This window comes from Brachypodium distachyon, chromosome 4 (assembly GCF_000005505.3).
Source record: "Brachypodium distachyon strain Bd21 chromosome 4, Brachypodium_distachyon_v3.0, whole genome shotgun sequence".
NCBI classification, from domain to species: Eukaryota; Viridiplantae; Streptophyta; class Magnoliopsida; order Poales; family Poaceae; genus Brachypodium; species Brachypodium distachyon.
Window position 1 is genome coordinate 4784221 of NC_016134.3, and position 25035 is coordinate 4809255.

A 25035-nucleotide genomic window follows, 5' to 3' on the forward strand; every position below is an offset into this window, starting at 1 on the left:
GTCAATTGGATCGCAGGACGTACCGTGTGAAAGATTGGTGCTTCTCTAGAACATGAAAGAAAGCAGAGTTGTTGCGTAATCCACTATTTGATTGCCATGATTGAAGAAGCGTCATACTCCTGAATCCTGATACATTACACAGTTTCTTCGATGCAGGAAGGCCATGGACAGGATACGCTGAAGAGATATATAGAACCACTAATATATGAAGAAGTCCAAAGGTAGCCATCAACGGCATTATTCTTTGGTCAGCCATCAACGGCAACGTACCGTGATTAACTTGTGCAGCCCGTGCCTTTTAGTGGCTGGTCGTTGTTCTCTTTGACTGCTTCTCAACTCTCAGTGGAAGTTAGTTGTGTCCTATTTTGTTCTCTTTGACTTTCAATTTTCGAAGGTTGATGCCTGAGCTACTCACTTTCAGCCTCACGTTGATTTCTGGTCTCCAACTTGTAAACGAACTTGGGATCGGGAGAAGATGCTCAAGAGGACTAGATCAGGGTAGTCTGGATCGACCATCTATTGAAGACTGCACAGGGTGGTGCCCTAGAATTGCTGGGCATTTTAAATTTGAATCTATAACCTACACCTAACAGAAGCCAAAACAAATTGCGGAAAATAAGAAGAAAAACATGTTTTCCCTTTTATCATAATTGTTTTGCTATATAAAGGGGCGTCGCGTATCCATGAAAACCAACTTTACTGGGTAAACTCATTGGAAACCATCTTAAAACGTTTACAATATTCTAGAAAAAACTGCATATGCTAGGGAAGTGATGTTTTACATATTTGTAAAATTTCAAGTCCAAACTCAATTGCGTTTATCTGCAGGGATTTTTTTAACATGAACAGTGGTTATTCACTGTTTGGCACTATCCATTTGCATATCGCTTTTTTTTGTCTCTTTAAATGCAATTGAGTTTTAATCTGAAATTTTTGCTGGTTTGTAGAACATCACACCTTCAGCATACTATATTTTTGTCGGAATTTTTTGAAACTTCTAAATATGATTAGTATGAAGTTTGCACCGAAAGTGTGGTTTTCGCCCGATATTTTGTCATAAAGGGGTATGCCATTTGAGATAAATTCATGCGAACAGTTTCTTGCATCCGATGTAAATATCAGCAGCCAAGTTAGAGAGATTGACTTTGTCGTTGTCCAAAACAACTTCTAATTGTGTCAAAAGTAACTATTAATACATGGATTTATATAAATTACTCCCCCCGATCCTAAATTGTTGTCGAAATATTACATGTATCTAGACACTTTTTGAAAATAGATACATCCATATTTGGGCAAATTTGAGTCAAGAATTTAGAATCAGAGGGAGTATGTCAATAGATTAAAAAAAGATTGATTGTCCATTTTAGTTTACACACTTCATATCGTGTCAAAAGTAGCTATTAATGATTCCTCTTGAAAATAAAGGGATTTATATAAATTAGTAGTGCAGGAATTTCGGGAAGATTGATGGTTCATTCAGAAAAATAAAGTGTACAGAAAAATGTTCTAGTGCTTACAATATCAAATACGTATATCATGACGGATTTCGTAAAGCTAATTTAGAGTTACAGATTTTGGTTTACATTTCTATAAACTTGACCAAATTTTAAAAAGTTTGACTTATGACATAGCTAGAGCATCTTATAAAAATGAACCGAGGGAGTGTATATATTGTTAGTTAAGCAACATTGAATACTATATGTTTTTTTTTGTCTTGTTGATCTTTTACTTTGGAGTAAACTAATGACTGAGAAAAAGTATTATGATGGTTTCATTAAATCATATTATGAGAAACTATGTATACTCGGATTGAGTTAATCCACTACACTCTCTCCGTCCTGAAAGCTAAAACGGGCCGGAATAGATTCCACGGCAGCACTTGAGGAGGTAATGATGGAATAATAATTAAGACGAGACATGCATGAGGAGGAAATATATATAGACTGGGGAGTGGGGATATATGGATATGAATTAATTAAACGGAGAATCAAATCGAAGTATCAAACCCCATTATCCCACGCAGACGCAGCACAAGATAAAAGCTCAGTAGCTCTCCCTGCACGCAGTTAACTTGCTCCGTCCATTGAAAGCAAAAGCCCAGCCACCAGCGATTCGATCCGGTCGGTCGAAAAAGGAAATCAAAATAGATACCCCTCCGTCCTCCGTACCATATTAAATGATTTTATATTACTTGTATCTAGACGTTTTTTATGCATAAATAAATTCATATTCGGATAAATTTGAATCACTTAATAAAACAAGAAAGTAGATGCTAATACCAATTATTGTTGATTGTACCAAGCACGTGTCCGTCTCCGGCCAGTGGCAAGCTACAGTAAGCACCCAATAAGGCTATAAATAGAAGAGTGTACCGGGCAGATGGACGATGAGCTAGTAGGCACTACCATACATACATATCTCCATGGGAGGTGGTAGCAAGGAGCTGAGCTCCACCAACACCAACGACAATACTACTGATCATCATCAGGACACCAATAGCAGAGGATTAGGCCGCCATGGATACTATGACCCTGCTGCCGCCTACTACTCCTCCCCTCCCATCGCTTATCCTCCACCAGCAGTTCATGGATGCCCCCCATCTTATTACCCTCCTTCTCAAGGATATGGATATGGCCATGGATATGGACATGGCCAGGCCTATCACTCTTCTTATCCACAGCATCACGCCTACGGCAGCAGTACCGGCTATCATGGTAGGTCAACCGTGGATTGATGATGGATGAGTAGAATTATTATTTGAGTGAACTTCACTTTTTACCCCTTCTAAGTTTCATTTTAGGGAAAGAAATCCTTCGTTTCACCCCACTCTAAGAAACTTATGACACAATTTTACGCATATTTCGGAATACGCTTCCTATCAAGGTTTAAAACTTTGGCAACCCTGAAATTTGAAAAGTCACAAAAAATAAGAAAGTTTTAAAATTCAGTTTATGTATTATATTGACCAAACTACCTAGTTGGTGACACGTGGGACCACTCTATATTGCATCCTCGAATTTAAGTTTGGTAAAAGAAATTGTTATTGTTTTTTCAAATTTCAGTTGCATTAAAAAAGTAGGATTGTCAAAATTTTAAATCTTGATCCGAAGTCCTCCGCTCTGGAGGCAACCCCGCCAGAGGCCTGACATGTGGCACCACTTTAGGATGACAGGAAATTTTAAAAGGATAAAACCATGTCACAAGTTAATGGAGTGGGTAAAAAAATATGACAAATTTTATTAGAGTGGGTAAAAGGTGAGATGCACTTCTATTGTTTTATTCCAACTTGGGGTTGAGCATGCAAGTATGTGTGTGTATACATGCAGGCCATGGTGCTTTGTACGTTGCCGGCGGTGCAGCAGCAGCTGCCTATGGCGTGCATCACTTGAGCCATGGCGGCCATCATCAGGGTGGATACTACCCATATCGCCATGGGGCAGCTGGATATCATCATTACGGTGGCAAGTTCAAGAAGCACCATGGAGGACACTATGGTGGCAAGTTCAAGCGTGGCAAGTTCTTCGGAGGTGTAGGCTTCCTCCATGGGAAACACAAGAGGTGGAAATAGAAGCAGCTACCTAGACCAATAATGGGAAAGCTTCTCCTAGTCTTTGTACCTCCATAATCCATTGTACCCAACGGCTGGATAGCTATGAATAAACTGATGAATGAATGTTGGGAATAATTTGGGAATATGCATGCGATCTAAGTTGGGAACCGGTGGACGGCAATGACTCGACTAAATCAAGGTGCCGAGGAAGGAAGGATCTATGTTTTGGGAAAAGCATCGCCACACTTATCACTGTCCCCAAGACCTCTAGCGTTCCAAGAGCAAAAAGAGAATGGAAGTGAATTAAGCATAAAGATCGCCGATGCACCGCTTTATTGTAGTCTAGCTATTACTCCCTACGTGCCGAAAAGGCTGGCGCGGAGGCCTTCACAATTCACATTTCCAATTAAGTCCAACAATTGATTACAATTACACTTTATGATCTCAGCAATTTCAGATTACACAATCAGAGAGGAGGTACAGCCGAAAGGCAAATTAGACGATCTCACAGACGAGCTACATCCGCAAAATCAAATCACAATCCTAGAGAGGAGCTATAGCCGAAAATTCAAAACACACAGATCAGAGGAGAGCTACAGCCGCAGATCCAAATCACGGAAACCGACTTGCAGGTCTAGGCGACGCGGGGATCGCGCTAGCCAAGCACGCCCATCTGGATCTCGAACCCCTTCGCATAGCAGGCGATGGACTCGTCGGCCGAGCATGGCGTTCTTCTCGCCGAGCTGCATCCAGCCACAGAAGGCCGCGAGCGCCCACTCCTCCCCCTTCCGCTGCTGCTTCTCCTCCTCGGGCTGCTGCTGCTGCGGCGGCGGTGGCGGATCATGGCGAGCTCGTGCTTGGCGCCGCACTCGACGCCCCCGCCTTCCCCAGACACCATGGCGTCCCGCGAAATCGGATCCGGCCTCGCCGACGCTGGATCCGGGGATTCTTGGCAAATCAAAGCCAACTTCATTGCCGGCGATTCTTTGGCAAGGGGAGAGCAGCACAGGGGAGGGGAAGATGCGGGCAAAAGATGAGAGATGGAGGAGCTCGGCGGAGGCGAGTGGCAGAGGGGTGGAGCCGAGCAGAGACGAGGAGACGCGGAGTATCGGGCGGCGGTGACGAGGAGATAAGGGAGGAGACGAGCAGGTATTGAGACGAATTGATTATACGAGAGGGTTGCGGGTACGTTCGAACAAATGCAGGGCTGTTTTTGCAAAACGACCGGTCATGCCAATCTTTTCGGCACGGAGGGAGTACATTTTTTTATAACAGCAGGAGTTGGCTAGACAGCCAGAAGAGTCGAGAGCATCGGAGAGAACATTGATGAAACAAAATGAGGCATGCGGCAGACGGTGCACATAAAACAAAATTCCAGAAACATGCACGTTCTATGTTTGTTCTTCCTTTGCCTCTCTTTTTTTTTCGTCCACCGCAAATCAATTGCTGCAATCAAAACACAAGATTAACATGAATAAAAATGATTAGGAATAAAAAAATAAAAAGGACTGTTTCAACACTTTCCATGGCTTCCGCTGCAGTGAGTGCAGAGTAGAAGCAGAGGACGTGTGTACTCGAGAGGGAATGCCTCGGGGAGAAGCACGGCCAGCTCGGCGTTGAGCTGCTGTTGGGTGGGGAGCGAGAGCTTTTTGGTTGGCCGGTCACAGCGGGGCGGCCATGGCCGGGCAGGGCGCGGAGACCAAAGAAATCACCTCCCCTGTTTTGGTTTTGGTCTTGCTGGTCAGCGGCAGGGTCTTTGGAAGAGACAAGACCAAAATACCACAGAGGCTCTTTTCGTTTCATCGTCTCAGCAAAAGTTTGGCAGGGGCAAGGCAACCGAGGCTCAGAATGCATCTCACGAATGGCGATGCAAATGTCGCGAGGACGTATAAGCTTTCACATGTTCTCATTTTTATTTATTTTTACAATCAACACGTATATCAAGATTTTTTTTAAAAATCTAAGAAATAAACAGTCAAATTCGTTGTCCGTACCGACAAGAGCCCAACTTGTCTTCTTCTTCTTCTTTTCTTTTTTGTTCTCCATGTTCTGACCAATGTTGACCGAAGTTGCTCTGTTGCAGGTTTTCTCCTCAGCTCTTGGACCGGATCTCGGACAATTGCTCGATAGGAAGTAATGCGGAGACGGTGACTCCGGAGCTATCTAGCACCATCTTCACAGCCACATGTTTCACCTCAGGGCCACCAAATTAATTTATTTTGTCCTATACTACAGAGAGATTAGTAGGGAAATTAGTACTTGCGGCAAGCACTTATTTTTTTACTGACGACTCTTTATTTTTCTCTAGTTCTCTCGTTCTCTGCATCTCTGTCCTCAAGTACATTGTTCTCTCGTTCTCTGCATCTCTGTCCTATTTTCAAGTACATTATGGTACATGACATGTTTTTAAGTACATATTTAGTAGATTATGATAATTAATTGCATTTTATCAGTTTTCAAATACCCCGTGTACATGAACTTATAAGACGAGTACAACGTATGGTACATCACATGTATCTTATTAGTTTTTAAGTACCTCGTGTACATAGACTTATGAGACGAGTACATCGTATGGTACATCACATTTATTCAGAAAAAACACAGTACATGACGAGTACATCAAGTTACATGACAAGTACATCAAGGTACGTCACAGATACATCAAGTTACATGACAAGTACATCAAGGTACCTCACGGATACATCAAGTTACATGACAAATACATTAAGCTACATCGCAGATACCTCATCAATCTTACATCATAACAATCCGATGGATCAAAGAGATAGAGAGAAGGGATCGAAGAGAAGAACTCGAATTCAAATTTAAATTCAACAAAACCAAGTACGTAAGTACATATGTAATCGAATTCAACAAAGCATAATCACAGGAGATAGAAAATCCTTCGTAAGTACCTCATCAATCACAATCACAATCACAATCACAGTACCTCGTCATGTACCATGATACATCACTTGTACCTCGACAATTATTAAGTACATCATCATATCTTGACAAAATCACCAAGAAACAAATAATAGTACATAGATCAAATAAATTTTAGAAGATACCTAAAGCACTGAGATGCAAGAAAAAATCTCAATTCAAAAAAAAATCACAGCAGGAACATCATGTACCGGGACAAAAAATCAGATCGAGAGATGCAGAAAGAGAATCAGATCGAGAGACGTGGAAATCTGCTGCTCCAAACGTGAACAGCGCAGTGGAGGGAGCCGCCACAGGGGAGGAATGGGAGCCCAGCACGACGGCCATGGTGGAAGAGGACGCAGGAGGGCGGCTCGTCTGCCGCGCTGGAGGAGGGGCTGGCGTCCGCGACGGCCCGCAGGGGCGGCGGCCGCCGAGGCACGCAAGGGCGGCGCCCGCCTTGAGCCTGAGCACGCCTAGAGGTGCACGGCAGCGTCGTGGGGAGGTTAGGTGGGCTGCGAGGGAGAGGCTGCGAGGGGGAGAGAGAGACGAGACGAGAGATAAAGGAAAGGTGCAGTTAATTAGGGAGTAAACGAGAGAGAATTAAAAAAAAGGAAAGATGATTAAAGAGAATGAAGGGACACGTGGTTGGTTACCAAGATGGCGCTAGATCGGGGGGGAGTCAACCGGAGCTTTGGCCGATAGGAAGCCCTTCTCCTCGCAGGGTGCCTACTCAGCTCTCATGCCCCCTCAAGCCTCATACTACAAATTTGATATCGTATCCATGTCAAACGTACCGAAGAAGGTGCAAATTTTTGGTTGGTTTCTCTCTGTCCGCTGGCTGAACACTAGAGCAAATATACGCACACCGGAATAAAATCATCAACTACACAGATTGCCCTTGATGTAATGTCTTGATCGAAGAAAGAAATCACCAATTCCTCCGTTACCCGGCTTCGATCTAAAATCTAGATCTGATAGTCCTTTAAACACAAAAATAAATAAATTATGATGTACCACCTTCGTCTCTAAATATAAGATGTTCTATCAAATTTGTAGAAAAATCTACTAATGTCCACAATATAAAATAAACATACTATAAAATATATGTTATGACAGATTTAATAAAACAAATTTGAATATAGATGTCGGTAGAGATCACCTATTCCTCCGTTGCCTGGCTTCGATCTCAGCTAGACGGTCCAGGCAGCATCTAGGGCTGAATTAAATTCCCCTATATAGGAAAGAAAGTGTCAATGTAACAATGTGGCAAGTTCCTTCTTAGGGAGAAATTCCCCTAAGTAAGACAGGTCCAAGAATCCTACTCGGAGAGATCCTCAGGTCGCAATCGCTTTAAGTGACACCCTTAGAAGGAGTTCGGAGGCCCTGTGGGAGAGCAAGTCATAACTATCTGACACGTGTCCAAGGAGAACCGCTGGTAAGTTTAGGCTAGATATATAAATCACGCGGTTTGGTTGTTTTCCTTGAGAGAATAAAGCTCAAAGCAAAAGTAGGCCTATCACCCTTTCTAGGGGGCCTTCGCAAGTCGAGGGAGTGTAACTCGAACAAAACCGAGGATTGATCACATAAACGACTCCAGTGAAAAAGGATAAAGTTATAGCTCGGCGGTTGGCAGGGAGAGGGGTATTTTCGTAGGTGAAATATTTCTGGAGTTGATCGATTCAAGTGACTTACTGATGAATCGAAGAGAAAGACCAAAAAATTCTTCTGTGATATCCGCCGAGGAACTAAGCATGCAAACAAGAGTAAAAAGAAAAATTACAAGAAGCTCTTGGCCTCGAGATATATCCAATAACAGTTGAGGCTAAACTCTGATGCAGCAATGCATTACCTTAGAACAAGAAAGAATTGGAGCATCTTCTCCACTCCGGCCTGCCCTCACTGGCACCAGCGCTTTTTATATGGTAACTGGAATAGATTCCGCATGCACATATAATAATACACTCTCTGGCATGCAGGTGATATATATGAAATATGAATTGCACGATCCATGGATTAAATCGAATCCCATTATCCCACGCAGCACAAGATAAAGCCCAGCTCTGATCCGCATGCAGTTAATTTGCTCCGTCCATCGAAAGCAAAAGGCTAAGCCAGTGATTCTATCCGGTCGGTCGAAAAAGGAAAATCAAAGCAGATGCTTATACTAATTAGTGTGGAGTGTACCAAAAAAAGCACGTGTCAAGCCCAGCTGCATAGCTAAGTTCTTAAGGCTATAAATTGAAGAGTATACTGGCAGATGGATGGTGAGCTAGCCTAACTAGCTAGCACGATCAGACCATAGCCATGGGAGGGGGTAACAAGGAGCTGAGCTGCACCAACACCAACGACAACATTGCTGACGTCCATCATGACAGCAGAGGAATAGGCGGCCATGGATCCTACGACCCTGCTGCCGCGTACTACTCGTGCCCTCCGATCGCATATCCTCCACCAGGAGTACATGGGTGCCCCCCTTCTTGTTACCTTCCAAACCAAGGTTATGGGTATGGATCAATGGACATGGTCAGTCCTATGCTGCCTCTACTTATCCACACCATCATGACTACGGCAGAACCGGCTATCATGGTAATCTCCGTTCCTAAATAAATACAGGATGTTCAGGCTTTGTTTTAAGTCAAACTTGTTAATGTTTATAAAAATATATACTACTCCCTTCATTTCATAACTTTCATGTCTCAAATTTACCAAAAAAAGGATGTATGTATTTTTTTTAAACGTCCAGATACATGTAATATTTCGACAAGAATTATGGAACGGAGGAAGTAGCTAACATGCACATTTATATTATCAAATAAGTATCCCATGAAAATGTTATGTCATGACGATTCAATATAATTACTTTAAGAGTTGTAGATAGGTTTTTTTATAAACTTTGTTAAATTTGAAAAAGTTTGACATAAGACAAAGTTAATTCGACCAAGTTAGAACATCTATTTTAGAAACAGAGGAAGTGTTAATGTGTCAAGCATGGATCGATCGATCATGGACATGTATATATACATACATGCAGGCCACGGAGCAATGTTCGTTGTCCGCGGTGCAGCAGCAGTTGCCTATGGCGCGCATCGCTGGAGCCATGGCGGCGGCCATCACCACGGTGGATACTACCCACATCGCCCTGCAGTAGCTGCTGGATGCCTTCGCTACGGTGGCAAGTTCAAGAAGCACCATGGAGGACACTATGGCGGCAAGTTCAAGCGTGGCAAGTTCTTCGGAGGCGTAGGCTTCATTCATGGAAAACACAAGAGGCGGAAATGAGTTTCCAATAATGTGGAAGGAAAGCTTCTTCTAAATATGTGCACTCCAGTACTATCCCCGACGGCTGGATATGTATGGATAACTAACCAATGAATGCTGGTAATAAGTCGGGAACAAATATTAATAAATTGTTGGTACATACATATGCATGGCAAATAAATTGAATTTGTATTTGATGTGGCATGCACGTGTAGATATGGGGGTTATCCTCCTTTTAAAACGAAAAAAGAAAACGTGCGCTGCAGATATGGACGTATGCTTGATAACAAAAGGCAAAAAAAAAGAAAAGGCGTGCGCCACAGTCTGCACCTTGTACGATAGAATACCGTATATATACACGTCTCCGGCCTGGCATGAGATGGATCTTGTACAGATCGACAGATGATGGAGTACTCGTACTCGTACTCGGAAGGGTACATCAAGAACGCCCGCGGGATGCGGCTCTTCACCTGCCGATGGCTCCCCGCAAATCCCCGGCAGCCCATCAAGGCCCTCGTCTTCATCTGCCACGGTATTCTACCTCCGTCTTCGTCTTTACTCTGTAGTGTTAACGAATGAATGAATTTGCATTGGCGATTACTGGCAATGGCAGGGTACGCGGTGGAGTGCAGCGTGACGATGCGCGGCACGGGGGAGCGGCTGGCGTCGGCGGGGTACGCCGTCTACGGCATGGACTACGAGGGCCACGGACGCTCCGACGGCCTCCGCGGCTACGTCCCCTCCATCGACGCCCTCGTCGCCGACTGCGACGCCTTCTTCACCTCCGTCATCTCCGCCGCCGCCCGCAACAACAACAACAACCCTCCAAATTCAAATTCAAATGCAGATCCAGATGATTGCCCCTCTCCTGCTCCTCTCCCCCGGTTCCTCCTCGGCGAATCCATGGGCGGCGCGGTGGCGCTGCTGCTCCACCGGTCCCGCCCGTCCTACTGGTCCGGCGCCGTCCTCGTCGCCCCCATGTGCAAGATCGCCGACGGGATGAAGCCGCCGCGGCCCGTCATCCGCATCCTGGAAGCCATCGCGACCCTCGTCCCCAAGTGGAAGATCGTGCCGACCAAGGACGTCATCGACGCGGCGTACCGGACGGCGGCGAAGCGGGCGGAGATCCGGCGGAACCCGTGGTGCTACAAGGGCCGGCCGCGCCTGGGGACGGCGCACCAGATGCTGGCAGCCAGCGTTCGCGTAGAGAAGGAGGTGCTCCCGCTCGTGTCGCTGCCGTTCCTCGTCGTCCATGGCGGCGCCGACGCCGTCACCGACCCCGCCGTCAGCGCCTTGCTCTACCGCACCGCCGCGAGCGAGGACAAGACGTTGAGGCTCTACCCTGGGATGTGGCACGCGCTCACGTCGGGTGAGTTGCAGGAGAATATCGATGCCGTGTTTGCTGACATCGTCGACTGGCTCGACCACAGATCGTCTTCTTCGTCGCCGGCCGTGTCTGGATCTACGGTTGCTTAGTTTAGTCCAACTTTTTTTTATTATCGCTGGGTTAGCGCTGCTCGTGCTGCTGCTACTCCAGTACTCCTACAATTGCATATATAGGTTTTTTTTATGGAGTAGGTAATTGCATATATAGGTGTTGATATTTCTATGAGAAGTTACAAAAGGTTGTCAGTTTGACATACTTCATCAATTTTTAGTACACTCGATGCTACGGCTCCTCTCTCATTTTTTTTTTCAATGGCAAGATGAGAGAGGTAAATGTGTTTATAGGTGAGAGAGATATGGCAAGCCGGGATATGCTGGCTCTATCTACTAATCACATGACAGTTAGATTAAGAAAAAAGAGTGGACTCGTGGTGAGCAAATATCACGAGGGCCGATAGGTTTGGATGGCTTGGTGGCTTTAGAGGAAGGATGAAGCGGTGGGACCCATAGGTGAAGAGACACGTGATTTTTGTGATAATTATGCTCTCATATCAATGTAGACTAAGTCCCATGGATAAATGTGATAGAATGTGTGATGCGTAAGTTTAAAAAATCTCGTTTGCTTGATACCTCCTCATGACTTTTCATTGATTTTTTATTTTTTGAAAAAACTACAACGAAGCAAATGCCAGCCTGCATCACATTTTATACAAAGTAGCCAAGGTCACATACAAGATTTTTATGGGATGAGTGGAATATGCAACAGGTAAAAAAGAAATTACAATACTCACGGGAGGTGAGACAACATGAAAGGCCAATTCGTTAACAAGAGTTTTAGAAACTGAGAGTTACATCTGGAGACCCAAAGGAAGACTTTGTTTGCGCATCGTTGAACCTTAATGTGGAGGCCATCGACGTCTTTGTTGAAGATCATAACGTTTTTCCTTTCCAAAAGTTCCGGATAAAAGAGATAATGATCGTGGATTGCACCTTGTCATGCCCCCCTGAGAGCCTCACAGGTCAGGCACAACTTCCCGTACATGGGACACGGTTTCTGTTAGATCAGAGGAGGGGCATTTGTTTGAGGAGGAAAGCCCTCTATGGGATCGTCTGTCATTGATGAAGAACCTGTTCTTATGAATTAACCACGAAAAACTGTAGAAAAATGTAGTAATGGCTAATGGTAAAATTCTTCCAAGCAGGATTGGATCATCCGTCTTTGGAAAGCCCCCGCCTAATTCATTGATTCGGTGAAAATAGGCTTTCCATCCAATTGATTTAGTGGCGTGAGTCTAGAGCGTGCAAATTCAATTTAACTCAAATAATATGGTCTTGCAAGATGCCGAGTTAGATTTCTCAAATGTCGGACAAATTTGTACTGACTTCGTACTAAATCCCTGGCTACTTTATTATGAATCGAAGTAGCATTTGTTGCGTCTACTCGAACAAATGCTACAGTAATAAGGATAGTGGTGCTACTGCTATGACTGGATTACACGGAACCAGTTTGACACGCCATTAAATCGTAGCAATGGTCGGGTCAGAAATATGCATGTCAGGGCAAAGTTTATCGAGAAAGACAACAAAGAGTCAAAAAAGAGAAAAAGAGAAGAAGATGAAAAGAGCCACGTGATCTTTCGGTCCTGTCTCTTCCGAAGACCCTGTCGCTGACCAAGACCCTGCCGCTGACCAGCATACCCAAACCAAAACAGGGGAATTCCTTCGGTCTCCGCGCCCTGCCCGGCCATGGCCGCAGTTGCCATTCTCGGCCGCCCCGCTGTCACCGCCAACCCAACAGCTCCAGCTGCCCCCTCACATGGCTCTGCAAAACTCTTTCTTCGCCTACAAGGCATCGCTTCTCCGGTTCTCCCTCTGCAAAGCAAAATCCCAACCCGGCCGCAGCTTCTCATCCATCACCACTTGTTCCGAGCTAGCTAGAATCCAGGAGGACCAGGGCTCTCTGCCATGGCTGGAGGCCGTCCACCGAAGCCGTCCCTCGCCGACGCAGAATCTCCGGGCGCGGACGCCGAGGCGCGGGCTCCCCGGAGGCCGCAGCAGCGCGGGCGGCCCGCGTCCGAGCTCTACGCGGAGCTGGCCGCGCTGCTCCCCGGCATCCCCTCTCGGGTACGCACGCTCGTCCTCTGTTCTTCACTTCTTCTTCCCCTGCTCTCTGCCCGACCTCCTTGTTTCTCGGCAATGGCGAATTTGGTCCGATTGATTCGGCGTGTGCGTGCAGGCGAGCAAGGTGGAGGTGCTGGAGGCGGCGTTGGCGCAGGTGAAGGTGCTGGAGGACACGGCGGCGGTGCTCGAGGCCTACAGGGCGCTGCGCTCTGAGTCTGACCCCGCGCCGCGCCCACGCGCCGAGGTGGCGTCCCGGGACGCGGTCTGCTTCGCCGTGCGGCTGCCTCCTGCTCCGGCTCCGGCGGGCGGCGGAGGCGGAGGCGGGCTGAGGCGCGTGCTGGAGGCGTTCGAGGGGCGCGGGGTGGAGGTCCTGGCGGCCACCGTCACGGGAGGGCAGCAGGTCATCACGGTCACCGCGGACGCCGCGCCGCCGGAGGTCGTGGAGGGCATCAAGGCGGACATCGCCGGCATCGAGTGGCTGCCCTGATCCGTGGATGCTCGATTCGATTCTGAGCTACCACTAACCTTTTTGCGGTCTCTTTAGAATTACATTCCGTCCGTCGTCTAATCCATTGACGATGGAGTAGAATTAGATAGGCGGATGATCAACAAAAGCTATGGAAAGTGTTGAATCACTCAGAGTCATTTTCATTTTTATTCTTCTGATTCAGCAGTCCATGTTTGATCTTCTGTTTCGATTGCACCGCAACTGAAACATAAAAAGGAGAGGCAACGCAACGAACAAAAATAGAGCGTGCATGTTTCTGGAATTTTCATTTTTCTGAATCAGCTGAAAACGGTAGCGTGTGCTCCGTAATCCAAAAAATAGATCTCCATGAAAACATTTGGTTGCCTTTCCAACTGTACAAAGGCACTGTAGTTCATAATCATTTTTTCTTCGTCCAGCATAATTTCTAATTTCACTCCCTTCTAGACTTTGAAAACGTATCCAAGATCATTTAATCACCAATAATTTACTATCAAAAAGGTGCACACAATGGTGTAGTATCCGGATGGAGTTTAATAGAATGCACTAGTTTTAACACACAATGTATGGATAATTAACATATAGCTAGAGCAAAACATTTCATGTCATCCCAGCAACATCAAGCACTAGACTTGCATAATTCTTGAAATGAAGCAGCCTGAGACATGCGTACGAACAGTTTGTACGAAGTAAGAGCTAGCTAGTCACATCTACTACCAATACTCACACCAGATTAACATTTTAGATTATCAACAAAACAAGAAAAACAGTTTGCATAGACATTTTCACATCAAAACAGCAGCGACCATGCAACCACAATGCTCATCTTGCAAAACCCCACATCAAAGATGCCATGGCTCTCACCAGATCTTGCCGGGACAAAGGTGACCTCTTTGCAAACGCTGCTGGCCTCATCGTCGCCGCTTTGCCTTGCCTGAACACCGACGATCAGCTTCCCATGGCCATCACGTCCTTCTACGAATACAACATCACGTGAAAACTCAACAAGCCCATCATCCGAGACAGACACCATTCCGTCCCTAGAGTCGAGTAGCGTGACGTTCTCGTCGATACTGGCTGTACGAGCGACGAACTTCCCATAGAAATCAGTCAACCCTTCAGAAATCCAGACTTTTATTGCCGCCTCCAGTGCCATTTGGAGATGTGCATACCTGAACTCCAGCGTGCAGCACAGATCTGGGGCCATGTCCTTCAGGAGAGAGCCGGCTTTACCCCTCTGACTGATGCAGTTATAATCAAAGATTTGAGCGCTCAACACCTTATCTTCAGAGGGCCTTGTCCCCTTCACTCTTAGCTCAATCTCGATAGCGACGGGATCATACAATAGGATTGCACGGCATGGGCCTGTAAGGACCAGAGATGAATGCTGCAAACAACCATTACATGATTTGCGACAGGAATATTTGATATAAGATATACCATCTACCACTTATCTAACTGCCACTGTTGAAGGAGGGCAAGTCTTCCACAGCGGCATTTAGATATATCTTATAAGGGTACACTTTAGATATGAAGACTTTAGTTTAACTTTTGGAAAACAGTGTGTTCTGTCAAAGTGCCAAATAATATTACAATAATGGTGCAGTGTGTTCTATCAAAGAGCCACATTTTCAAATGTGTGATCTAGCAAATCCAAAGATTTAGAGTTTGACAGACAAAATGGTACAAATTTAGTGTCTTTGGGTAGCCAAGTTCCTAAATTGTAATACAACACACCTTTTTAGATGTCCTTGCATGGTGGCAATTGACTATCGAATCCACACTTGATATGCCAGCATGGTCTCCTTTTTATATATATCAAGTTATCAACACTCTAGTTTAATTTTTGGTAAACGAATTGTTGATCACCTTAGAATGTTGGAAGAAACTTAATGCTATAAGAATTTTAGGGACTTTAACACACAAAACTGTTCAGACTTCAGAGTATCACATGGACATCCAATTCAGCTAACCTAAATAGTTCCAAGAATTGATAACATTGAATGTAAAATTACAATTTTGTGGAGCACTCACACAGACACACACAGGAAAACAAAATGCAAAATTCAGTGACACTGAAGGGAAAACAATAGAGGGGGAGTGCCTGAAGAGAGGAGGTACCTCTGCAGTGAGCGTCTGGCAATCTTCTCTCGTGCGCTCAAAGATATAATTGCGGTTCTGGTACAACGAGTCACGCATGGCGATGAAGCCAAACACATCTATCGGCCAGCAGCACATTGTACCCTTCAGCTCCAGCACACCGACGGAGAAAATCTGTAGCGCGTCTAGGAGCTTGGCGTAGCTCGGCGCAGGCTCCTGACTGAACCTCATGGGTGGCGCCTCAACTGCAACCATAAAAATCAAATTTATAGTTGCGGTATCCAAATTCCTAATTTCCAGGGACTTTTCAACCGGAACAAGAATCTGTGAGGGGTAACACAAAAGCTAAAAACTTGATGCAAAATTGTCGTTTTTTTTTGGGTGAAATCGTCTGGCTCGCGCTTAGCAAAATGTAAAACTTAAAGGGATAATCGAAGATCATGGATGAGAATACGAACTTCTTTTCTCGACATCGCCGAAATACTCGGACCATGCCCGTGTCCAGTCGTGGCGAAAGTTGGCGAGCCGGCGGAGCATCCATTCCTCCTCTGCTTCGTCCTCGCGGGACCTCTTGGGCTCCTCGTTCACCTCCTCCTGCTCCGCCGCCAACCTCGTGTGACCCGTAACCGTCTCCATACCCGCCGTATCCACCACCCTCCCGATTCCTCCCGCGGTCTCCGGCATCTTCTGCCGCTGCCGCCGCCCCGCTGAGACTTAGGGTTGGGCACCCACCGTTCTCGTGAGGATTTTTTCCCCCTTCAACAATTCTTTCGACAGCTTTTTTTTCCCTTTAATTAAGTGAAAGATAAGACAGGTGTTCTCTTTGTTTTGTACCCGATAAAATTTCAAATTCATCTGTTTCAATTTAAATTTTTAAAAATGAGAATGAGGGGAGGAAACAGAAAATAGAACTCCCGTGAGTTTCCGACCCAATATATGGGTTTCTAGGCGGGTTATTGAAAACTTAGGGCATTAGCAATAGTAGAGTAAATATTGATTTTTCATTCCATCTAGAGTCGACAACTAAATGACACATACAATAGATTGTGTTTTTATATTTACTATAAATAATTTGTTAACACTAAATGCAACGATTACAATGGTAAATAGGTTAATTCTTAACTGATTCTTAGTCGATTTTTCTTTAAGGTCAGTTCTCTTTGCTTTCATATTTCTCTTTCCTCTACATCACCAAATTTCAAATAATAGTCGTTTAAGAGTGAACTTTTGCGGATGTCCTTATCAACTAACTATTTCTCCTAGGAGAGCTCCTCTTTTTGAATAATTTTAGTCATAATAATTTTTTTAATGTTCATGTGGGCTAAATAATGTAGAGACAATTTTCTCTACCCCATGTTTATATAGCCTGAAAACGCACGAAGAAAATCTCGGAAGAAAAGAATTTATCCCCATCTTTGTTACAATACCGTAAATTTCGTAAACTGAAAAATAAACTTCTCCGTATCTGTTACATTGTTCACACCTTGATTCTTGTAATATTGATTTCATTAATAAAATCTGGAGCGTGCGTTCCTTAATCCAAAGAATATAATTATATGAAAACATTTGGTTGGCCTCTAACGGAACAAAGGTACTCCAGTTGTGTTGTCTGAACTTCTCAACAACTTCAAAACAAGTCAACATATTTATAGTACATAATTCGAAATTATCTAGAAATTATGTATAGTTCAGAGACACAAGCTTTACACTTGGAAGTTGTGGAATTCAAAATTTATTTTTAAACCATCTTCTGAGAATTTGAAGTACCATAGTTCTGAACCAATATTCATAAATTCAAAATGTACAAGTTCTAAGCAAAGTGGTAACCTGTCAACAAACATTTCACAATCATCTTTTTTTCGTGCAGCATAATTTCTACTTCACTCCCTTCTAGACTTTCAAACGTATTTACTTATTATCCAAATCATTTAATCGTCAACAATTTACTTGGCAAAAACGTGCAGACAATGGTACTATCCGGATGATTGAGTTTAATAGGATGCATAATTTTAACACATAATGTATACATATTTAACATATCCAACGAAGAGCAGAACATTTCGAGCCATCCCAGCAACAGAAAGCACTAGACTTGCTTAATCCTTGTATTGAAGCACTTGAGACATCCGGTGTCAAAATAAATAAATACAGTTGAGACATGCCTAGGTGCAACTGTTAGTACGAAGTAAGAGCTAGCTAGTCACATCTACTACCAATACTAACACCAAATTAATATTTTATATTATCGAAAAAACAAGGAAAATCAGTTTGCATAGACCTTTTCACATCAAACCAGCAGCGACCATGCGACCACAACTCTGACTCTCACCAGATGTTGCCGGGACAAAGGTGATCACCTCATTGCAAACGCTGCTGGCCTCATCATCACCACTTGGCCTTGCCTGAACACCGACGATCAGCTCTCCACGACCATCACATCCTTTTACGAATACAACACTGCGTGAAAACTCAAAGAGCCCATCATCTGAGACAGACACCATTCTGTCCCTAGAGTCGAGCAGCACGACGTTCTCGTTGATACTGGCTGTACGAGCGACGAAGTTCCCATAGAAATCAGTTGACCCTTCAGAGATCCAGATGTTAATTGCCGCCTCCAGTGCCATTTGGAGATGTGCAAACCTGAACACCAGCGTGCAGCGCAGATCTGGGGACATGTCCTTCAGGAGAGAGCCGGCTTTGCCTCTCCGAGAGATGCAGTTATAATCAAAGATTTGAGCGCTCAACACCTTATCTTCAGAGGGCCTTGTCCCCTTCACTCTTAGCTCAATCTCGATTGCGACAGGGTCATGCAATAGGATTGCACGGCATGGGCCAGTAAGGACAAGAGATGAATGCTGCAAAAGACCAACATGATTTGAGACAGGAATATTACATACTCCCTCCTATTAATAATAAGTGTCGCCCACTTAGTACAAATTCTGTACTAACTTAGTACAGATTGGATGACACTTATTATGGATCGGATGGAGTATAAGATATACCATCTGCCACTTATCTAACTGCTATAAGGCACGGAACTATCAAATGATGGCAAGTCTTCCACAGTTTGTTGGATAAGAAGAATGCACCACACTTGACAATGGATCTAAAGTTGTAGCCTTGCTAAATACGCGATCATGGTTGAGGAGGTGGGTGCTAGAAATCAGGGGCGCTTTGGCCAGATCGGCCAAAGAAACGAGACCCTGGCTTACTTTTTGGAACTCGCAAAAAAAAATGTAGGAGGAAAAAATGTGCGCCTTCCTTTTTGGAATTAGGATATTCAATGCGCGCACATTGAAATTTGGGAGGGCATGAATACTAGGGTGGTTTAGAGCCTTGGAGGTGTCTCTCGACTAGAACAAAGCTACTGAGATGCAGAATGATCAAATGAAGAGGGACAAAGCGAGTGAAAGAATAAGGTTGGATGAAGAAAGATAGATGCTAGAAAAAGAAAGAATAGAATCAATGCAAACGAGTAGAGAGAGGGTTAAGTAGAGAGGTATATCAGTTTTCACACATCAAATCGCAACGTGAGAGCACCATGCTTAATTTTGCACGTGTTCATGAAGTAGAATCACCGACCAATGCATTTGAAAGTCTTTTCTTTTGTTCCTAGCAACGCACGGGCATCCTACTGGCTATTAGTCAGTCTAACATAGCAGTTGGCTGCAAGTTAAAGCGAAGGAGTAAAGTTTCATGGTGTTTTCTCTTCTACCCGGTCCACCCAACCAATTTTACCTGCCTGATCCAATTCTCAATCCGTCTCGACTTCGACTTGATCAAAACCATACGTATATCTACTGTTTTGGTTGTCCTTTCTTCGTTCCATAATTCTTATCTCGAATTTGTCTAAAAATGAATGTATTTATTCGTAAAAAGCGACTTGTTTCCGGTCAAGTTCGGTGGACAGGGAATTGATCGGGCAGGTAAGCGGTTCAGATCAAGTCGAGTGGACTTGAAAGAGGATTGAGCCGGTATGCTGTCCGGGAAAATCTGATACTCACTCCGTGTAGAAAAGGATGTCGCGCCGGTTATTTTGCAAAAGAAAGCTCGGAGAATTCCAGAACTAACAGGCAGTCCTCCCGCTCTCTTCTTCCTTGCCGCACGCCGCCGCCGCTCCCCTCTGCCGTATAGGTCCGAAGGCGAGCTGCCCTCGACACTCCCCCTCCGCCGTCTAGCTCCACCGGGCTTCTCCCGTTCCGCCGTCCAGCTCCCCCGGGCTGCTCCCCCTCCGCCGTCCAAAGATTTGGTTTTTCTTGGAATGGGGATGAGGGAGGCGAGAGCTGGTGCTGCAGCGCGAGATATGGTGCTTCCCAGCGCGCCGACTCCCTCCGCCCCGCAACTGCTGCGGCCGAGGCTGATGACATGCTGTTGTGGTGCTGATGGCAACCTCTAAACAATGGTCATGCTCCCTCCTTGCAGCATAGGTAAAGAAAGACAAGCCTCCCTGTTTCTCAATTTTTGAATCTCTGATGTTTTGCAAGTGTTTTCTGAATTTCTGAATATTGGTGCTGTAGTTTAATATTGCTGCTATAATTGCTGAACTTCTGAATATTGGAGCTGAACTTGCAGAACTTGTATTTTTTCAGATGCTGGACGGAGGGACCGAGGGAGTAGCTTCATATTGGTGCTATAATTGCTAAATATTGCAGGGAAACCGTCCTTGATCTGTTGCAATCCGAAGCTGAAAATTCAGCATGACATGCATGTCAAAGACAATAATTTGTAAAGTGTGGCCTATTCTGTACTCAAGGGTGACAGTTTGTATGGTTATTTTACTCAACTATTTTACTGCAGAATTAGAGCAACATATAATGTTGTTCCACAGATGTTTATACTCAGTAGGTACTGATATTTCCATCACCATCCAAACAGAACATCAAGTTATACTCAGTAACCTTCAGAACACCTGAGCAATACAATACATTGAAATTCTTTCAATTAACTGTTAACTGAAACTCAACTGTGAACTAATAACTGAAACTCAGCAAGCAAATTCAACTTTGAACTGTTGACTGAAATTTTTTCACAACAAAATAGTGTTTGGTTACATTAGAACTATTAACTGAAATAATTTCAGAATTTGTTTGACTTCAAGTCTTCAGAATTTGATTGAAATAAGTACAGTACAGTACAGTACTCCAGGTGAGTAAGTGACCTGAGCTGATTGTTATCTTGCTAACTGTGGTTTCTGAACTGAATAGATGACCGAATCTTGTTTCTGAACTGAATAGATGACCTGCCTGAGCTGATTGTTATCTTGCTAAGGTCTGAATCTTGTTGCTTCTGAGTATGAACTGCAGGTGCTCTGAAGATTATGAACTGCACTGTATTGTTGGTTTCAGTTCAGGAGCAGAAGATTATGAACTGCAGGTGCTGCTGTCTAACTCCTGTCTTGGTGCTAATCTCTGAATCTTATTGCTGCTGAGTATGAGGAACACAATTCATGTATTCTCCTCGTGATCTCTAGGTCAAAACACTACCTGGATTGCAGGTGTTCTTCTAGTTAGGACCTAACTGAGCACAATTCTCATTGGTCAAATTGCAGGTGTTCTTCTTGAGCAATCTGTCTACGGTAAGTTGTTCGGCAGCAGAGAAGTACCAAAACAATCAATCAAGTTTTTATTTCAGCCGGACCATCGATCCGGCGCGCAGGCCTCGGCGACGACCTCCTTCCTCGCTGGCAGATGGCGAGGGAGCTGCGGAGGCGGGGGAGACTGACGGCGCTAGCAAACTGGCCGGCCGGCCGCCCGCCAGGTACTCCGCGTCCGCGAGCTCCTCTGCGTCCGCGATGCAGGCGATCGCGAGCTCCTGCGCGCCCGCGAGATTGGACTGCATGCGCGAGGCCCGCGGCGCGAGATTGGATCGCAGCAGGACGACGACGGAGGGCACCGCGACGACAACGGAGGGTAGCACGACGGGAAGATTTGAATTTTGATTTCAGATTGAATTTCAATTTGAAGCCCAAATTTCAAATGTTCCGGATGTTTAGGTTTTTTTCTTTAGCAAAATTAAATTGAACTGCAGGGGAGGAAGGATGCGACATCCTTTTACGAACAGAGGGAGTAGAAGAGAAAACCGAAACACCTCTCTAACGCTCGTCCGCGGCGCGCAGACGAAAAGCCGACCACGCGCGCTCTCCTTTCCTTTTTTCTTTCTGCGCCGTTTCCTTTTCTGTCTCAGCCTTCCGTTGCCAATTAGCTCCAAAATATCTCCCTCCCCAGGCAGTCTCTTCCCTCTGTTATGAAATATTAGTGTGGATGTCCATAACCCATATACCATCAAAGACATAACCTTCTAATTCAATGGAGTAACTCTCATAGTATCAATTCTTGTAACTCCATCTCACATGTATGACTATGTATATGAGAGCTTATGTATTGGAATGAGATATAAGAAATTCCAATTTCATCTCTCACTCTCTCCATTCTATACATTCCTTTACATTACAAGTAGTTATTTTATAACACGTTATCAACACGACTGTCTCTAAAGCTATCAAGACCTAGGTAAGAAACTTTACATTGATCATAATGTTATTTTTGTGGTAAGACATTATCATTTGTATTTGTTTCTATATTTTGTTCTTGCACGATTGTTTGAATTTTGCAATCTATATATTTGGTAGTTTACCATGTTGAATCTTGCCAAGATTGATTTCATGACTCTGGATATTGCGGGCAAGAATTACTTGTCATGGGTGCTAGATGCTGAAACTCACCTGAGTGCCCATGGGCTTGGTGATGCGATCAAAGAAAAAAATAATGCATCTAGCCAAGATAAAGCTAAGGCTTTGATTTTCATTATTCGCCACCTCCATGAAGGTCTAAAGGCCGAATACCTTATTGATAAGGATCCCCTTGTTCTTAGGAACAAACTAAAAGAAAGATTTGATCATCATAAATCAATTATCCTCCCTAAAGCGATGAGCTTTTGATGAAAAATCATGAGTCACGTCCAAGTGGTTCCAGTCCATTTCCTGAATCGAATGCGACAAAATATGATTACCAAAATAGAGGACATGGTCGTGGTCGTGGTCGTGGCTATGAATATGGACGAGGTTGCGGGAGAGGAAATTATAGTGTTCGCTTCAAGAACACAGCTAGACCTCATGAAATACAAGAAAGGGGAGATAAATATGAAGGCGAAATTGATGAAACAAAAAATGCATGCCATCGCTGTGGTGGAATATCCCATTGGGCACGTAACTGCCGTACACCAAAGTACCTTGTTGATCTCTATCAACAATCAATTGAGAAGAAAGGGAAACATATAGAGACAAATTTTGCAAATAGCAATGATGATGTTCCTGGCATGGCAGATAATGGAGAACATGGCAACAATGATGCTGCCCACTTGGATGTTTCTGATTTCTTCATTCAAGAATAATTTATATTTGTAACCTCCTATTCCATATAAGAATAAATATGTCTTAATTAGAATAAGAGTTAAGTATGTTGTAACTTCTTTTGCTACAAAATAAATCCATATCTTTGTGTTTAGTACTACTGCATTTAACTGTTTGGTATTTAATAAATTTATTCTAATAAACTAGTATTTATTGGTACATGTTTCTTTTGAAGTATATATGGAAAATTCTTTGGCTCAAGATCTTCTGAAGGAAGAAGAGATATGCCTTATAGACAGTGCAACAACACATACCATATTGAAGAGTAAAATGCATTTTTCCTATCATACATTACAAGATGCAGTTGTTCATACTATATCTGGAAGTGCTAAATTGGTAGAGGGCTCTGGAAGAGCCACAAATGTTACCTTGTGGGACAAAGGTAGACATAAACGAAGCACTTTATTCCCCAAAGTCTCATAGAAATTTGTTGAGCTTTAAAGATAAACGCCGAAATGGCTATCATATAGAGACTATGTGTGAGGATAGTGTGGAGTACCTCAACATTACAAAGATATCATCGGGGAAAAAGTATGTGTTGGAGAAATTACCAGAATTATCTTCTGGTTTATACTATACAAGTCTCAAAAAGAAAGTCATATATGGTGGTGGAACCGAAGTTCACCAACCATAGCAATTTTATTACATGGCATGACCGGCTAGGCCATCCCGGATCAGTAATGATGCGAAAAGTTATTAATAGTTCATGCGGCATAAACTAAAGGAGGAAAAGATTCTCCAATCGAATGACTTTCCATGCATCGCATGCTCTCAAGGGAAATTGATTGTGCGCCCATCACCGGTTAAAATTGGACATCAGTCCCTCGCTTTTCTAGAGCACATACAAGAGATATATGTGGACCAATTCATCCACCAAGTGGACCATTTAGATACTTTATGGTTTTAATTGATGCATCAACTAGATGGCCACACGTCTCCTTACTATCAACTCGCAATCTAGTGTTTGCGCGACTGTTGGCTCAAATAATCAAGTTAAGATCTCAGTTTCCAGATAATCCGATCAAAGCTATACGCTTGGATAATGCCGGTGAATTTACATCAAATAGTTTCAGTGAATATTGCATGTCGATTGGAATAAGTGTTGAACATCCGGTTGCACATGTTCATACATAGAATGGTCTTGCAGAATCATTTATTAAACGTCTTCAATTAATAGGACCATTACTTATGAAGTCAAAACTCCCAATTTCTTCTTGGAGACATGCTATTTTGCATGCAGCGGCATTAATTCGCATCAGGCCAACAAGTTACCATAGTTCTTCCCCTCTACAATTGGTTTTTCGCAAAGAGCACGATATTTTCCATCTAAGAATTTTTGGACGTGCGGTGTATGTCCTCCCAATTGCTCCACCAAAGCGCACAAAGATGGGACCCCAAAGAAGGTTGGGAATATATGTGGGATATGAGTCCCCTTCTATAATAAAATATCTTGAACCATCAAGGAGATGTATTTACAGCAAGATTTGCTGTTTGACATTTTGATGAGTCAATTTTCCCAACAACAGGGGGAGGGGATAAGCAGCTAAATAAAGAAATTAGCTGGAATGAATTATCACTATCTCACTTTGATCCTCGTACAAACCAATGTGAGCAAGAAGTTCAAAGGATAATTCAATTACAGAGCTTAGCGAATAACTTGCCAGACACTTTTACAGACTTAAAAAGAGTGACAAAGTCATATATTCTAGCTGCTAATGCTCCTGAAAGAATAGATGTCCAACATAGGCAAGCATCTACCGCAAATGAATCAAAACCTACTATGAAACGAGGTAGACC

General features: G+C 43.9%; 6 protein-coding genes, 1 long non-coding RNA gene and 1 other non-coding gene across 12 annotated transcripts in view; 6 read left to right on the top strand and 2 right to left on the bottom strand.

Moving 5' to 3' along the window:
- The window catches only part of LOC100835658 (G-type lectin S-receptor-like serine/threonine-protein kinase SD2-5), a 31695-nt gene that overhangs the window by 5831 nt on the left and 829 nt on the right, over nucleotides 1-25035 (bottom strand). Inside the window, exon 2 of one of the 3 annotated variants that reach the window (XM_024454690.1) lies at nucleotides 24167-24173. The gene's annotated coding sequence lies outside the window, so the exon portion shown is untranslated. Of the gene's footprint in view, nucleotides 1-23; nucleotides 252-24166; nucleotides 24174-25035 lie in introns of those variants that run through there. The other 2 variants (XM_014901770.2, XM_024454691.1) reach the window with 2 other exon arrangements.
- LOC100837808 (glycine-rich protein A3) lies at nucleotides 2365-3695 on the top strand. The gene is made up of 2 exons (XM_003575723.4): nucleotides 2365-2714; nucleotides 3327-3695. Exons 1-2 carry the CDS (start codon nucleotides 2423-2425, stop codon nucleotides 3566-3568), a joined length of 534 nt encoding a protein of 177 aa, XP_003575771.1. The 5' UTR covers nucleotides 2365-2422; the 3' UTR covers nucleotides 3569-3695.
- Nucleotides 6008-6130, top strand: MIR7784A (microRNA MIR7784a). Its single transcript, NR_127075.1, has one exon. It is a non-coding gene; the product is annotated as a microRNA MIR7784a (primary transcript).
- LOC106866797 lies at nucleotides 8728-9938 on the top strand. Its single transcript, XM_014902608.2, has 2 exons — nucleotides 8728-9064; nucleotides 9510-9938. Exons 1-2 carry the CDS (start codon nucleotides 8783-8785, stop codon nucleotides 9624-9626), a joined length of 399 nt encoding a protein of 132 aa, XP_014758094.1. The 5' UTR covers nucleotides 8728-8782; the 3' UTR covers nucleotides 9627-9938.
- Nucleotides 10105-11378, top strand: LOC100835349 (caffeoylshikimate esterase). The gene is made up of 2 exons (XM_024454692.1): nucleotides 10105-10268; nucleotides 10350-11378. The coding sequence occupies exons 1-2, from the start codon at nucleotides 10139-10141 to the stop codon at nucleotides 11210-11212; spliced, it is 993 nt and encodes a 330-aa protein (XP_024310460.1). The 5' UTR covers nucleotides 10105-10138; the 3' UTR covers nucleotides 11213-11378.
- Nucleotides 12603-14433, top strand: LOC106866780. The gene is made up of 2 exons (XM_014902582.2): nucleotides 12603-13246; nucleotides 13359-14433. Exons 1-2 carry the CDS (start codon nucleotides 13088-13090, stop codon nucleotides 13728-13730), a joined length of 531 nt encoding a protein of 176 aa, XP_014758068.1. The 5' UTR covers nucleotides 12603-13087; the 3' UTR covers nucleotides 13731-14433.
- Nucleotides 14298-16593, bottom strand: LOC100842366. Its single transcript, XM_003575731.3, has 3 exons — nucleotides 16289-16593; nucleotides 15852-16075; nucleotides 14298-15117 (listed from the first exon to the last, which is right to left on the bottom strand). The coding sequence occupies exons 1-3, from the start codon at nucleotides 16512-16514 to the stop codon at nucleotides 14521-14523; spliced, it is 1047 nt and encodes a 348-aa protein (XP_003575779.1). The 5' UTR covers nucleotides 16515-16593; the 3' UTR covers nucleotides 14298-14520.
- LOC104584383 lies at nucleotides 19836-22246 on the top strand. Of its 3 annotated transcripts, none has more exons than XR_002960061.1 (3): nucleotides 19836-20257; nucleotides 20420-21300; nucleotides 21379-22246. It is a non-coding gene; the product is annotated as an uncharacterized LOC104584383 (long non-coding RNA). The 3 variants fall into 3 exon arrangements; XR_002960060.1 differs by having other exon boundaries at nucleotides 19837-20257; nucleotides 20420-21278; XR_732080.3 differs by having other exon boundaries at nucleotides 19838-20257; nucleotides 20420-21203.